Source organism: Antennarius striatus, chromosome 19 (assembly GCF_040054535.1).
Source record: "Antennarius striatus isolate MH-2024 chromosome 19, ASM4005453v1, whole genome shotgun sequence".
Taxonomy (NCBI): Eukaryota; Metazoa; Chordata; class Actinopteri; order Lophiiformes; family Antennariidae; genus Antennarius; species Antennarius striatus.
Window position 1 is genome coordinate 4301113 of NC_090794.1, and position 16388 is coordinate 4317500.

General features: G+C 42.9%; 1 protein-coding gene and 1 long non-coding RNA gene across 3 annotated transcripts in view; one reads left to right on the plus strand and one right to left on the minus strand.

Moving 5' to 3' along the window:
- Positions 1-4026: 4026 nt before the first annotated feature.
- Positions 4027-16388, minus strand: part of LOC137613021 (uncharacterized) — a 49355-nt gene continuing 36993 nt past the window's right edge. Inside the window, exon 5 of the long non-coding RNA XR_011038901.1 lies at positions 4027-4156. This is a non-coding gene — a long non-coding RNA (uncharacterized lncRNA). The remainder of the gene's footprint in view (positions 4157-16388) is intronic.
- On the plus strand, positions 4221-13297 carry tfap2b (transcription factor AP-2 beta). Of its 2 annotated transcripts, none has more exons than XM_068342463.1 (7): positions 4221-4331; positions 6405-6866; positions 8103-8157; positions 9178-9397; positions 9623-9741; positions 10481-10622; positions 13005-13297. In XM_068342463.1, the coding sequence occupies exons 1-7, from the start codon at positions 4284-4286 to the stop codon at positions 13294-13296; spliced, it is 1338 nt and encodes a 445-aa protein (XP_068198564.1). In that variant the 5' UTR covers positions 4221-4283; the 3' UTR covers position 13297. The 2 variants fall into 2 exon arrangements, with proteins under 2 accessions (XP_068198564.1, XP_068198565.1); XM_068342464.1 differs by lacking the exon at positions 4221-4331 and adding an exon at positions 5076-6133.

A 16388-nucleotide genomic window follows, 5' to 3' on the forward strand; every position in this document is an offset into this window, starting at 1 on the left:
GGACTGGGATGCAGATTTCCAGTTTAGTCCCAGTTTACTGTTCCTGCTGGAACTAAATGATCGCAAAAGAATGTATGCTGACAGGTTAGATCTTCTTTCTTAACAAGCTTTATTGCACAAAGAGAAAATACAGTCTTACACGTGTAGTTTGGGGTTTTCCACGTCACATCCCGCCTCTAACCACCGGGGGGTGGGGGTGGGGGGTTGACTGACATTTTTCCAGGAAGTCCAACCCGATATAAAGTCGACAGGTAAGTTTTGTGCAGAACCAAAAAAAAAAAAGCATATTTTTTCTGACATTTACCAATGTCTGGATCCAAACTCAGGTGGGTCTGGTTCCAGGACTCCAGGAGGAAGAACCACCTGATCTGCGGAGGAAATAAACGCAGCAGAATGATGATGAGTTGTTGTGTGTGTGTGTGTGTGTGTGTGTGTGTGTGTGTGTGTGTGTGTGTGTGTGTGTGTGTGTGTGTGTGTGTGTGTGTGTGTGTGTGTGTGTGTGTGTGTGTGTGTGTGTGTGTGTGTGTGTGTGTGTGTGTGTGTGTGTGTTTGTGATTACACCCATGAAACCATGACAATGCACTTCAGATATTAACGCATGCAAACACACCTAGAACTGCATGCAGAGAACGCTCCCATTAATGCGGAAGAGAATTAACGCGTCTGTGGACTCAGAGGGTCGGTAACTCCTGCTGAATGAGACCAACACCATGAATACCAAACTCTGATAACTTCTAAGCCCCATTTCTACAAGCTCTGAAGCTTCTGCTCAGTCCCAGGAACACTGGAGTAGTCCTGATGGGTTCATTGACTCACCCTGCACAAATATGGACATCCAGGAATGGCCGCTCTCTGCTGCTTCCATGTGTTAGATGCTGAGAGGGAAGTGGATGTGGAGGTCATGCGTTATTTAATTATGCAGCATAATGGAGTTGAGCTGGCATGTTAGTGTTGACACAACTCTCATCTTAGGCTACATGCATGCAGAGTTCAGATGGAGTCGCTTCATCTTTCATTATCATCGAGGTCTAATGCATAGACTGTTAAATTACTGCACATGTTTATGGTTTTTATTTTTATTTTATTTAAAGAAGTCTTCAGTATGTACATATATATATGTGTGTGTGTGTGTATATATACACATTTATTTTTTTTAAAATATTTTTACAAGCTTAAGACGGATCCATGTTGACAGTTTATTAAATCAATGCTTTACTTTCTGCTGCCGTGTCCTCTGTCAGCAAACAGCTCTTGTTCGTGGTGTTCTAGTGCCGCCTGGTGGCCACTAGCGGAACTGCAACTTCCTTCCATGTGCACCAAAATTTTGCGTGTACGTTTTCAAACATATATTTCACAACCTAATTTTCAAACCTGTCTGCAGCAAAGTGGTCAATAACAGTTGATAAATCAGTTGATAGTAGACAATCTGTGTAATCATGACAAATATTACTTAATCAACTTTTCCTATTTTCTGTTGCTCAATTTCATAAAGTCATTTCTTAAGCTCCTGTCCCATTTATTTGAAAAAGAAAATGTCTTTAATCTGCAGAAACACACTGCAGTTCACTTTGCTGAGATAAAAATTGAGTAACTGGACCAAGGCTAACATAATACATCGTTTTTAATACTTTATAGTGTCCATGAGTCATTTTCTTCTGTTGTCAGTCAGCGCTCATCCTATATGTCACATATAATATGCCCTTAACTGTGGCTAAAAGCTTTGGTATAGGTTGAAATATAAAGTCGGAATCCAAATCTCTTGACTGACGCCCCAGCAAAAGATAAAAAGAGGCTGTTTTTGAAGTGATGGTTGGAAACAAAAAGCTGGGAGCTCACAGAGGCCTGTTCCTCTGAAATGTGTGTAATGTATGCTGATAAATCACATGTCAAAGCCCTGCAGGACAACCACAACCGTGCCTCCAGACTTCCAGACTGTTGGGACATCTGTCATTGCTGACAGTCATATGCCCTGCCATGTGTGTGTGTGTGTGTGTGTGAGAGAGAGAGAGAGAGAGAGAGAGAGAGAGACAGAACACGGGTGAATATTTGGCAGCGGGTCATTTCAGAGAACACGACAACAGCCATGGTCTTTAAACATTAATGACTGGGATCCTCTGTGAAAATGTTCTTTTTTTATTATTATTAATCATTAAACATTGAAGGCGCAGAAACAGACGCACAGACAGGAGTGTAGAGACACAACTACAACACGAAAGCTTTCATTTGAAGATAAACATTTTCATGTTGACTTTGCGGACCTTTTTCAATGCATAACGACAGTGTGAACATCAGAAATAACACGGAATGTGATCTTTTAATGCAGATTCAGCACACTTTCATTTGTAGTTCTGCGTCAGATTTATGTCTTCTTCCTGTTCCTGTGTGAACAATCTGCTCCTACTGCGCATGCTCACATTAGTTTGTCTCTGATGTAGGAGGTCAAACAGGGAGGATCGCAGGAGAAAGAAGTTGGAGACATCAAGGATGTGACTTTATGGGATAGAGGCTTCAATTTTCCCTTCTTGCTTCCTGATGTACTGTATCTCCATACTACTGGTTTGACATCGAAGTCAAGACATTAACGCCTGCAACACTTTTATTTAAGCAAATAAAGGTCTGACATATCACTGCCTCACGTCCTAAACCAGCTGGGACAGACTCCAGCTCCCAGTGACCCGACAAAGCAGATGAAGCGGTTGTAAAAATGAATGAATGAATGATCTTAAACTGGTTCTGAATATCTTTGTTCATTAAAACTCAGATTAATGATCACACTGATATCAAAAGTAGAAGGACGTTCTTTCTCTGCAGTCAAAAATTGAAAATCTAAAATTCACTCTGGCGTTTTGATTTAGAAACCAGAAGACGAAACAGGCTGTTTTAAGGATTGTGCATGTCTTATTTTTGGACACTAGGGGGCGCAGTTTACATACGCTTGGAGAAAAGTCTCATGGGGAAGAGTTGGTGGTTTGAATTGGATGACATGCATGACATCCGGTAATATTTTACTGATAATTTTTATTGAATTTATTCATGATTTCTGTCCTGTTTGTTTACAAGAGAAGACAAAATCGAACTTCACTTACATCACCTGTGAATCTTGTGTTGTATTTTAATAAGATTATCTTAAAAGAGCTGACGTGGATATAAAATGCCTGAAAGCATTAAATATAGAATAAACATTTATTGCAACACGGGTGAAGTCGGGTTAAAAACATCGGTCAAGTTAGGTTGCAAAATTATCAGCAACAAAAAGCACCTAGAGAACCAAAATAAGATATTCAGAATCACAAATGTGTGCCTTGATTTAATTATTTTTGGATGCTGCTGGGAACCACTGATGCAACCATCGTCACATAACTGTTCTTTGTGATGAAGTGCTGCTGGAACTCCCTCCTCCAACGAGGCCAACATTTTAAAGGAGTTTCCTCCTTTCCTCGCCGCATCCGTCAGGATATCTGTTTCTGTTGTGTGATTGTGCGGCAGTGACGTCACGCGGTCTGATCGTGCATGTAAATGTGCGGACAGGTGACACGAACATGAAAATAATCTGAATTATATATTCTGTTCCTCCACATTTTCAACCGGATGAACCTTCATGGAAGATGTCAGACGAGCCTGACTCTCCTGTCCACCTCCAGCGATGACCACGGATAGACCAAGAGATACCTGGAAACCAATAACTTACACTGAAAGTTTATTTTAATATACTGATATATATATATATGGTTATATCAGAATTAAAATCCTTATCTTGTCAAACATTAAACAGACAAAAAAAAAACTGGAATAAAATGAGAGCGGATTACATTTTGTTTTTATGAAATAAACCTCCTGTCTGCTGATTCCACCCATTCATTATTCATGGAATCACATCATAACATATGAATGAAAGATGCGTCTCATTCGAAATGAGCGGCTTCCAAATCCTTAACCACCCCGAGTGAGAGACACAAGAGGGACCTGGTTGGTGGTGCTTTTATTTTGGAAATCACGCAGATGCGTAATAAATGAAACAAGGACTATTTTATTTATTTATTTATTTATTTGTTTGTTTGCTGCTGGTGTTCGTGCGTGGATCAGCCTCGCTGCTGTCAAAGAGCCCCGCAGGTCTTCTTAACAGCGGAGCTTCGCAGGAGTCGACCATTCACAAAGCCTGTGGAGGGCGGTGAGAGGGAGAGAGAGAGGGAGAGGGAGAGAGAGAGGGAGAGAGGGAGAGAGGGAGATGAAACATCCCTTCCTCACTTGGTTGCATTCGGTTTACCGACACCGGAGAAGCGACCATGCTGTGGAAACTAGTTGAGAATGTGAAGTATGAAGATATTTATGAGGTAACGTTTCCGTCCACGTGTTTGTGTGTGAAGGAGAGACTCATTAGGCAGCATTTCAAGGCTTTAATGAAGTTTTTGACATTGTGAAGAGAGGTGTGTGGTGTGTGTGTGTGTGTGCGTGTGTGTGGGGGGGTTCTTCTGGAGGTTGGAGGCCTGTTGTTCTATGATGTGATGGTTGCTCATATCAACTGGAGGATGTGTCGCCACATCACATTTATTTCAACAAAAAATTTGTGCTATTTTTAAACTCCCTGCAGTCGTTTTTGTTCTGACAATGGAGTCAATTCTCTAACAGGAACACAGGGTATAAAAATGATAGTACGCGTTTCCATTTTTATATTTCTAGAATTTTAGTATCGTGTAAATGCTGAAAAATTAAATCCTAAACGTATGGACTAATTTCTGTAAATTTGGAAATTGACCGATGGCCATGCCAAAAAAAAAAAAAAGAAAGTCTATTAAAATAATCGATTAAGAAATGAACAAGTTTCAGATCTTAAACAGCAGAACGGAGCTGGGTCAGATGAGGTTCATGTTAATCATCTGGCTTTCATCCAGGACAATAATTTTTAAAAATGAGCGAGGAGGGAGGGGAGGGTGGGGTGGGGGTGGGGGGGTCGAGAAGGAGAAATACCGCCGTACGCGGGGGCGAAAAGCTGCTCTGAATGGGCTCCAGCACAAAGCAGGCGAAGAAAAGGGCAACTTGCGAGGGCCCCCTCGGCTCATCCCGGTGGGAGAGCCTCGTCTCCCGCCGCACATGGCTTTTCTCCCACGGCGTGAGGGAGAGAGGGGGGGGGGAGCTGTGAGGTTGTTAAACAAGTCGTCCAATAGGGCCAAGAGGGGCCCCTGTTTGGCCGACAATGTGAAGCGTAATCGCTTCTTTTGACTTGTGACACACGCGAGTCCTGCGTGCGCCCTGGAGTGTGTGTGGAGTGTTTCAGTGGGCAGATAAAGGACATGTGCAGCACATCAAGAGTGTTTGTGTTGGAAGGCTTCAGTTTAAATCGCTCTAAAACGGAAGATGCGCCTGTGCGTAAAAGTGACCTGATCCTCGCTACGGAGGAAGCGTAAATGCCTTTACGTTTGCGCAATGTTTGTATCTGATGGAGGAGAAAACACCTTGACCCCGACGGTGATCACGCTAGACTAAAAGTGTTATTCACCAACTTAAATCGTGTGTGTTTTACCGTCAAAGTCTGTTTGTGCAGAAATAATTCACGCGAAGTGTCTCCAAAAGGCGCGATCTCCCTGCGTCAGATTATACCCGGAAATACCCCCCCCAGAGTGTGGATTTTTTTTTTTTTTTATGATGAGGAATTCCTCACGGGTCCTGCTCACCCTGTTCCCCTTTTCTCCTGCGACAGAGACTACTCTCTCCATCTCCTGCTGTTCGCGCGTCGTTTCGGCTCTCCGTGGAATTTTTAAAAACGTCACTCAGGGTTGCGCGGGAGGCTTCACGCTCCATATGTCGCCAGTCCCTCGCCTTGCGCACATTAATATTCCTGTAAGTCTCAGTCATGAATAACAATTACACCGTGTACCGGGGGTAGAGGCGGGAGCTCCGTGTTCACACTTAGAGCGGTTGCAGCTCCGGGCGGAGGAAGGATCAGGATGGAGATGTAGACCAGGCCCTACGTGCAAGATATTAACTGGAAGTTTGTTTTTTTTTAAAAACCTGGAACGAGTTTGGCTATCTCGACCAGAAAAGCTCTTTTCCCCCCCGTCCTGCTGTGTTACGGTGAGACGCGCTTGTGACGCCAAAGGAGGGTTTACAGATGTTGGTTCATTCCTACTCCGCTGCGGTGAGTTGTCTTCCCTCACAATCTATTTGAGCAGATGGTGAATGGGCACATTTTGCTAAGAGGTGTGAGTCATTTCAAAACCAAAACTATCAAATTTTCCTCCGGGTCCGATTTATTTCCAGGAAAAATGTGCTTATTTTTGAGACATTTCAGCGCGAGTTGGGCTTTAGCGATTAAACGCATCAAGGCCTCCATATGGGTTCATTTTGTTAAAATGTGCTCCTTATTCTATGAGTGTTGACGTTTTTTCTTCTTCTTCGCCTTCCTCAAGGACCGACATGACGGTGTTTCGAGCCACAGCTCACGCCTGTCCCAGCTGGGTTCGGTATCTCACGCTGGACCCTACTCCAGCGCGCCACCGCTGTCTCATGCGCCCTCTTCGGATTTCCAGCCTCCGTACTTTCCGCCGCCCTACCAGCCGCTCGCTCACTACCAGAGCCAGGACCCGTACTCCCACGTCAGCGACCCTTACTCCCTGAACTCCCTGCACCAGAGCCAACAGGGCGCATGGGGGGCGAGGCAACGGCAGGACGTCACCGGGGAGCGCATGGATGGCTCCGCTCTTCTGGCGCAGCCTCGGGCCTCGTTGCCTCAGCTGTCCGGGCTGGAGCCACGGCGGGATTACGGTGGCGTTCGGCGGCCTGACGTGCTGCTGCACTCCGCTCACCACGGACTGGAGCCCGGTATGGGAGACGGACTGCTCCACGGGCTCCACGGCATGGAGGATGTTCAGGTTGGTCCAAGATCTCAGCTGGCAGAGGGAAATTTACAAAAGCTTGGAATTTTACTTTTTTTTTTTTTTTTTTAAATTTGCTTGATTATCCAACAGTTATTTTAAGGAAGTTTGTGTGTTGATGGAGAACGACTTTAGTCAGGAGGAAACAAAAATAACACTGCAGTTAAATTATGATTTATGTTATCTTTAAAAATCACAATGGTGGATATAAAATATAATGTATAATAATGATAAAATAATGATAAAATAATGACATTAAAGCCGGAAGTGAAAGACATCCACCGCAACTTTTGCCTGACCAAAATAATCTTGGCTGACAATTATTAAATTAAAATCCTTCCATATATTTTTGGAAGTGAAAGGAATTGATAATTGATTAGTGATCATTGGTAGCTTTGGCCTTCATTGTTACCGTGACTGATAGCTGAGGTCAGTGAACTCGGAGCAGCTCCTTCGGGGCAGCTGGAGCCTGAATGGCCCCCGGCTGAACCAAAGTGTCCACAGACCTGAGAACACGGAAATGTTTTTATGTTCATTTAAATGAACGCGCTTTTACTGCCATGTTGACTAAGTTCATAAAAAACGAAGTCTGAATGTGTTTAATATTTTATTTTTTAAAAAATATTATTTTATTATTGTTGTGTCGTTATAATTGAATGAATACATTTCTAAGGTGTTATTTTTGTTTTACTAGATGATACGGATGTTTTTTTGTGCGTTTTGTCCCATCTAAGGTTTAATAGTCGGTAGGATTTCATCTGCTTCTCGTTCCCCCTCAGGCCATCACCATCTCGAATTATTTGCCATTTAACCTCCACAATAGACTCTAATTTCTGGCCTTCCGCGTTCGTGTCACGCATTTATTAACCCCGCATGAATTTGTTTTTCTTGTTTTTTTTCTTCTTTTTATAGCAGCGTGCAGGAACATCAAGTCTATTTAACAAGTAATTATTCTCGCGGATTGATGAATGACTTTTCATGAACGAGGCTTTTAAATTTGGGGAGAATATACGAGCCACGTCGTGATGAATAAAACAGACGATGGATTATAAAGCTGATTTGTTTGCCGCGTCTGTTTTTAGATGAATCTTTCAAGATGGGATTGAATTTAAGGGAAAAAAAATTCCAAACATGTTTTATGTTCATATTAATCTTTTTCTCTGTGATGAAATTACGGATCCGTGAACTGACTATAATAATATTTAGTGTGTGTGTTTTTTTTATTTTATCAAGACAATTGAAGACGCCAACGGAACCAACATCCTGGATCAATCAGTAATTAAGAAAGGTATGAACACACACACACACACACACACACACACACACACACACACACACACACACACACACACACACACACACACACACACACACACACACACACACACACACACCTGTCTGTCCTCTATATGCATCAGCATAATGTTATAAAAATTAAATGTTAATACAAGAATAAAATGTCTTTAACTTCACATTTTATTCCGACATCTTTTCTGAGATTGTTAATAGTGAGGTGATAAATAATTCAAGTTATAACTTCTACCGTTAAATAAATTACTTTTGTGTGCTTAAGAATTTTTAGGATTCATGGGATGTAAAACTACAATCACACTCTTATTGGGTTCTTGACGAGGCGCTGCTTATTTAGACATTTTGGACTAATAAACGGAACTAAGGCATTCCTTGTCTTTTGTGGTATAAAATGAGGAGCGTTAACGATCCCCGCGTCTTGACTGGCAGGCAGTGTGTGGCTGACAGGCTGCCAGGCTCTCGCCCTGATGATGTGCGGTGATTTAGTTACGGGGTGTTGAGTGACTGAGCTCCCCGCGGGGCATTTAAGCCGCTGATGTAATAAATGGCAGCGCTCACGGAGATGTCGTGAGCTCGTTTAGAGCTAATCTGCGGTATTATCCCCCGCGGAGCCATCAAACCCGCCTCACGCCGGACGCGGATCACGCACTGCACAAGGATGGCTCCTTTTTTTTTTTTTTTTTTTTTTTTTGCGCCATCACGGCGCGGGGATGAGGGAACACTTGAGTGCTGCTGGTGGGAGTTAAACCGGCCGTGCAGAAGAGACAGGGAGGTGGTTAATGCGATGTGAGAGCGCGAGCCAATCAACAATCGATAATACAATAATGGGAATGTCGCGGGACATTAAATAACAGCAAATGCCCGGTGCGTGGGCGCGTCATTAGGCTGGGGCCGCCCTCTGCGCGCAAGTTTTATTATAAGAGTTTTATTATAGGAGAACCACTCAAGTCCTCTTTCCGTTTCCTCTTCCTCTTTCTGTTTCCTCTTCCTCTTCCAGTCCCCATGCCACCGAAGAACATGGGATCCCTGATGCTCGGAAAGGACGGGCTGATCGGTGGTGTGACCGTGAACATCAACGAGGTGTTCTGCTCGGTACCGGGCCGCCTGTCGCTGCTCAGCTCGACCTCCAAGTACAAAGTGACCGTCGGGGAGGTGCAGAGGAGACTGTCTCCGCCCGAGTGCCTCAACGCCTCCCTGCTGGGGGGCGTGTTGAGAAGGTGACCGCAGCATCCTCCTCCCGGAGCGCGTCGTTCACGAATCACGTCCGTTAATTAAATGGTTGGGCCGGATTGACATGGAACAAAACATCTGCAGAATTAGCGTTTATTTAGTTTAGGCTTTTAAAGGAATTCTAAATGAGAGGTTTCATAGACATTTTAGAATAATTTTAAATTTAAAATATTAAAATGATTTTTTATTTTTTTTTTCATTTGTTTCCACAGAGCAAAATCTAAAAACGGTGGGAAATGTCTGAGAGAAAAACTGGAGAAGATTGGACTCAATCTACCTGCTGGGAGGCGTAAAGCTGCCAACGTCACGTTGCTAACGTCTCTGGTGGAAGGTGAATGATTGAGCATCCAAGGAAATTATAGACACCAAATATTTTATTATTTATCTTGCCTCCCTTTGGGGATGATGGGGCATGACAGTTGTTATGAAACTGATCAGCCTGTAGACTGTAAAGGTCATGACCCCACAAGCCTGACAATAAAAAGCCTGTAACCAGAGCACGGCTTAGACAGCTTCATGTCAGTGATATACATTTTTATAAGGTATTGATCAAGTAGATAGAGTTATTATATTCTAATAAATACAGATTTTATTCAAGGCTGAAGTTTGGCTGGTGTGGAAGCAGCATGGCCCATCCATCTTGTATTTTATTATAATCCTTTTATTTAAATCCACACAAATCAGGTCTTATGTTCATTTCAAGAGCATAATCTTTTAATTTTACATTTAAAAAAAGTTTGCTTTTGGTTCCTTTTGGTTTGTCATTTTCTTTCCTTACTTTCCATTTACTTTTAAATTGAATCCAGTCCACACTTCCTCACCCCCCGCCCCACAATATCACTTATTATTTTTTAATATGCATAAATAATGATGGTTATTTAAACTTACATCTAGTTTTCAGTCAGAATGATCACTTGCTGTCGTTTTTGCATCAGCTAAGGTGACAACATTGCAGGGATATTAAACAATAAAAGGCAAAAACTGGAGAGACCAGAATATCCATCTTAATATTTACATTCTCTGTAGGTTATATCACTGTTCCTGTGACTAAACCCATAACCCTCCCCCAGGTGAAGCGGTCCACCTGGCCCGGGATTTCGGTTACATCTGTGAGACGGAGTTTCCCACCAAAGCCGTGAGCGAGTACCTCAACCGGCAGCACGCGGACCCCAATGAGCTGCACACACGGAAAAACATGCTGCTGGCGACAAAGTGAGTTTGATGGAGCGTTTGATTAGATTCTTTTCCCTCCTAGTCTTTATAGAGCGTCATAGAATATAGAACACGCGTCTGCAGCGAGGGGGTGGGGGGTACCAGCAGAAATGATATTATGTTCTTAAATTTGGAATGAAAAGATCAGGATCCCAAGTTTGACAAATAATCCAGTCAGTTTCAGGTATTTATGCTCCTAACACGTCACACCCGTCACACACTGACGGTCTAAAAGCACTACATTTTAAAGATTTAGTTCCTTGACATTGTTTTTTAAATATTTGATTTGAATTCCATAACTTTTAGCACAAGTGGGTTGAAAAAAAATATGTTTCTGATGAATGAATGTGTTGTGAAATGAAACCTTCTTCTTTCCCGGAGGCCCCTGTGGCCCCTCTCTAAGAGCCCTTCCCCAGGGGTGCAAATTGCTCCCATCCTCTGTGGTCTACTCCATATCACACATTGACACACATGACGCTGACATTTGTAAAGAAGAGCGAGATTTTCTTAATGAAAGGCCTCAAACTCTGTGATCTAACCTGCGGCGAAAACAACTCTTGGAGGAGGCGTCACACTGGAGAATCAAGCCGGTGAAAATCGGTTCAGACGTTTAAGGGACGGGTACAAAATCAGCAATCAGACACTGACAAATAAAAGCAGCGAGGCGTTATACTTTTCACCTTCTGATTGCAATAAAATATATATTTCAATATTGTCATGCATGTTCTGCGATCATTTGCATCCTTACAAGCGGCAAATTGCGCGGAATAACCTTTAACTCTGGCGCACACGGGGCTTATTTGATGCTGGACGCTTTAACGTGACCTATGCAGCTCGCAGACATTATGATATACGGGTTCCTGCCGTCTTGTTTGATCTGTGCTTCTGGTGTCGGCGCCGATCCGTTTAACAGACGCTCCCCAGAAGTTACTTATATTAATCCATTTTTATGGCCCTTTAAACTGTGGAATTGAATCAGGGGATCTTGATTACCTTTGGCAAAAACGTAGATTCCTGTAGAAACCAACCAGGATAGCGCTGTTGGTTTGAGCTGTTAAAAAATTCACATTCAATTACTTTAGATTCACGCCTATTTCTCACCTTTCCGTGCAAAAAAAAAAAAAGAATGTCCATTTATTCTCTTGGATATTCTAGACGTAAAGGTTGTGAGCTGCAAACCCGGGATCGCAGGTAGCTGCAGGATGCTTGTATTTTTAGCTTGCATAAATAGCGTTTCAGCCGGCCTGCGCTGCATTAACCATCTGCCCGCGTGCATCCCGATGTCCTCGGTGCGTAACGGTGCGTTTGGGCGGTGGATGTTTGATGCTCAGATTCAAACCTGTTCCAATACTGTGTGTTGGTTGGTGCTCGCCTGTTAGAAATTCATTATTTAGCAGTGAAGTGTTTCAAGTCATCAGAAAACAACAGCGAGAGCCTTGAGTGTTGCCCGAGGTGGCGGCTTCTCCTCTCTCTACTCCCCTAACCCCAGCTGGGCTCGGCCTGCACAGCCTGTCACTCATTTGCTGTAGCTCTGCCCTTAGGCCGCTGTGTGTGTGTGTTTGTGGTGGTGTGTGTGTGTGTGTGTGTGGTGGAGGTGGTGGAAGGGGATCTGAGGGAGGGAGACAGACAGAAAGAGAGGTCTCTTGAATATAAAATGTGGGACTAAAACCGGAGGCCTTTGCTAAAATTTAACGAGGAGAAGGTGAAAACTGGATTTTCTTTTAGCGTTAAATTTTACACATTCCATCTAAATTTTTTTTTTTTAAAAAAAGCCTTGAATTATTATACGTTATTTACTTAGCATAGAGGCCTCTAGATGCAGAGTTGTCTCTCCGGTTGGTATGAATCTTGTATTTCTGGATGCATCTTGTATTAGAGATATTTCAATTCCTAAAAAAAAAAAAAAAAAAGAATCAAGAAGTTCACTTTGTTTGTTTCCCAAAATCTCTCAAAAAAGAAAAAAGAATAATCGAACGAATGAAACAGAAGTAAAATGAAGTTCATCTGATCACCACTGTAACGTTAGGAGCCTTGAACGTCATCTGAAGGGGTTGAAAATGTATATATTTTTTAAAACAGGATGAAAACTATTAATTGAGGACTGATTATGTTGCACACGCTCTCCTCGTCTTCCTCCCTATGGAGCTACCAGACCGTGTCACGACTTTATCTTTAAAATTACGATAATTTGTATTTGCACTGTATTTATCTGCTAAAATTCTGCAGAAGTGTCTTGATGTTCTTGTCTTGGCTGCAGACGACTTTGTGATGTTTTTGTCTGTGCATGATTTTGAAATAGCTTCTGTAGAAACATGTTGAACAATATCTGTTGTGTGTGTGTGTGTGTGTGTGTGTGTGTGTGTGTGTGTGTCCCCCCTGCAGACAGCTGTGTAAGGAGTTCTCCGACCTGCTGGCCCAGGACAGGACTCCCTTAGGCAACTCGCGGCCCAGCTCCATCCTGGAGCCCGGCATCCAGAGCTGCCTCTCCCACTTCTCCTTCATCACACACGGCTTCGGCTCGCCCGCCATCTGCGCCGCGCTCACCACCCTCCAGAACTACCTCACCGAGGCTCTCAAAGGACTTGACAAGATGTTTCTCAACAACCCCCCCAACAACCGGCACGGCGGCGACGGCAACAAGGGCGGCGACAAAGAGGAGAAGCAGAGAAAATGAAGCGCGGGGTGGGGGGGGGGAGAGAAGGAGATGAGGGGTCGAACAGGATGGGGGGGGGGAGGGCAGACAAACGGAACCGCCACCGTTACTTCTAGCTTTACGCCGCTGCTGCTGACCTGCCTCACACGGGGGCCGAGGTGGAGGAGGAAGAGGAGGAGGAAGGCTTGTTAGAGAGGGGGAAAAGCAGAGGGAGACACCCGTGGGCCAGAGTCAGAGAGCACAGAGGGATTTCATGTGTGTTACGTTCTTTTCATTCCCCCGAGGACATGGTGGTTACTGTATTACATCCATTTTGCTCCCCCTGCCTGCATCCTGAGACTGAGATGCTGTGAGCAGCCGACAAACAACATCCTGTGTGTGTGTGTGTGTGTGTGTGTGTGTGTGTGTGTGTGAGAGTGTGTGTCTTCACACAGACAAAGCATTGTGGGTGATTGAGCATCATATCTATGAAACAGGTTTGTCTGGTTCCTGAACCCGAGTGTGTGTGTGTGTGTGTGTGTGTGTGTGTGGGGGGGGGGGGGCATTAATTTATGTGTGTAAATATTTATTTATATTAATTTAAATGAATGGTTGTGTAAATAGGTGCACCAGTAGGCCTATTTATCTTTGTGAGCCGGCAGTGGGGGTGAGGGGGTGGGTGAGGGAGGGGGCAGGATTCATCCAGTGTTTTTCTGTTCTTATAGAGCTGTTGTCATGGTGCTGATGATGATGATGATGATGATGATGATGATGATGGGTAGACAAGCTTCTAATTGTCCAGTGATTTCATTTCTATCACACTGATAATAAACCATGTGTTTTATTATTGGAGGTGTGAAGCACGAGCCTTTTCTGTGAGGGAATTCTCCCACTGAGGGTCGTGGGTCAGTTCCATTCGTGTAAAAAAAAAAAAAAAAAAAAAGTGAAACGTGACGGTTGATGTCGGGGGGATTCGCCTCATTTAGCAAAATCTTGTTTAACACCTTTGAGTGGAATTGCTCACACGCCGGGAAATTAGACTCGGATTGACCCAAAAACTCATCTGACATTCGTTGCGGTGCTTCGGATCAACAGGGACGTTCATTCTGACTGAAATGCATTGCGAGCTAGTGTTTCCAAACCGTGCGGCGTGATTAGAGGGAGGGCGTTCACAGCTGCAGTTAACCTTCCTCTCTCCTCTGCTATAGAGGCGCAGCGCTGGTTCAGTCTAGTCTGACTCACTGATCCTCCATCTGGCTCAGATGTTTAGAAGCTCTAAAATATCAGCCTTGTTCTGCTGAGTGTTTTCTGTGGCGCTGAAGCAGCAGACAGATGAATGGTTACAGCTTTTCTTCCATCCATTCCTTCCATCCATTTCCTGTCAGCTATATAATAATTACTAAAGTCCCATCACCAAGGTTAGCACTGACTTGATTTAGGGTTTTGATCATCATCCTTGTTATTAATTAAGAAACTGGCAATATATTACAGCATATTTTATTAAATTAAAACAAATCAATTTAAATTTGTAATGGTGGAACTAGAATCAGTATTTCAGATGAAAGCAGCTTAAACAGTACCTTGTACGCCAGGTATGAAGTAGTCATTATTTGTGTGTTGAGGTTTTATCTCGGCCTTTATCTGTCTGCAGAGAGGAAATACGATGTCACCAGAAATGGTGACATTAAAAAAAACAATAACACCTCTTAACCTTCTGTCTTAAATCTGACACAGATTTAAAGCATGAAAACATGGAGTCACACTAATGTTGATTATTAAATGCTAATGTTATCAGTTTTAAAAAAATGTTAAAAATATGTATATATCATTTTATATATATATATATATATATATATATATATATATATATATATAAAATGAAAATTACATTTTCAAACCTTAATCGTCACAAAATAATAATATGACACCTATAGCAGCTTCGTGTGGTTTAAAACAGGAAGTTGAAGTTTATTGCCAGGCCTCTGATATGAACACACACCGTGATGGATACCGTCTTATTCCAGGGAGATAATTGGCTGTATTTTCTTACCGGTGCGCCCCTTGCGCTCTTCTCTCTCTCTCGCGCGCGGGGGGAATAGAATCGTGCCTCGCGGGCCCGCATCTGCAGCGGGGATCCACCGCCGCTGCGCTAATGACGGGGAGCGGAGAGCAGGGAGAGACGGAGGAGGAGGAAGGATAATGAGAAAGGAGAAAGAAAATAGGAGAGAGAGAAAGTGTCCCGCGGGCTCAGTGTGGCCCGTGGAGTGGAACGCCGCGTGACGCAGGTGCAGAGTTCAGCACCCGCGAGCCATTCCCGCCCCACAAAGACGGGAAGCTGCCGAGGATCACGAGCTCCTGTGACAGGTTGGCCGGAACAATGAACGCACGAGCCAAAAACAACAACAACAACAACAACAACAAAAAACAGGAAGAGAAACCTGAGTGACATCATCAGTATATACCAAAAAAATAATAATAAGGCATTAATTTTAAAATTAGTGAAATTTTAATGTTGGTCTGTTTTTGAATCATTCAAACTGATAGGAATATTAGTCAATCAAATCCTGGAGGATAGGAATAAAAATGGTCTTTAACGTTTTTCTGTTTCTTTTATGACAGGAAATGAAATATGTATTGATATATAATAGAAAAGAGGATCAAGCTGACATGAAGTACCTGAGAAAATGATTTACAGTGCAAACCTCCCCAGCTCGCAACAAATCAGTGGTTTAGAGAGGATAATTTTTTTTTTTTTTACTTACTCAATACAGCAGTGAATAAATATATATTTAGTATGATTCAGATGAAAATGCAGTATTTTATTTTACAATTTACTGTCTGTCTTGTTTTCATGCTGACGCTACATGATATTTCTGAAGCTTTGGGGTCTACTCTAGAATATAAAGTTAAATCCAGTGGATTTAAACTATATTTAGCTTCACGTATCATCAAAGTTTATCCAAAATGCAAAGCTGATCCTAGCCACAAATACGAGGAATTAATGTCTCAGAAGTTGTAATTTTTGTGGGTAACTTTTAGAGCAATTAGTTTGTCTTGGATTTATTTTTTTCCTGATAAATAACTTGTCATTTAAACCTAAGCTCTGTGAAATAATAATTAAAATAATTTCAGTA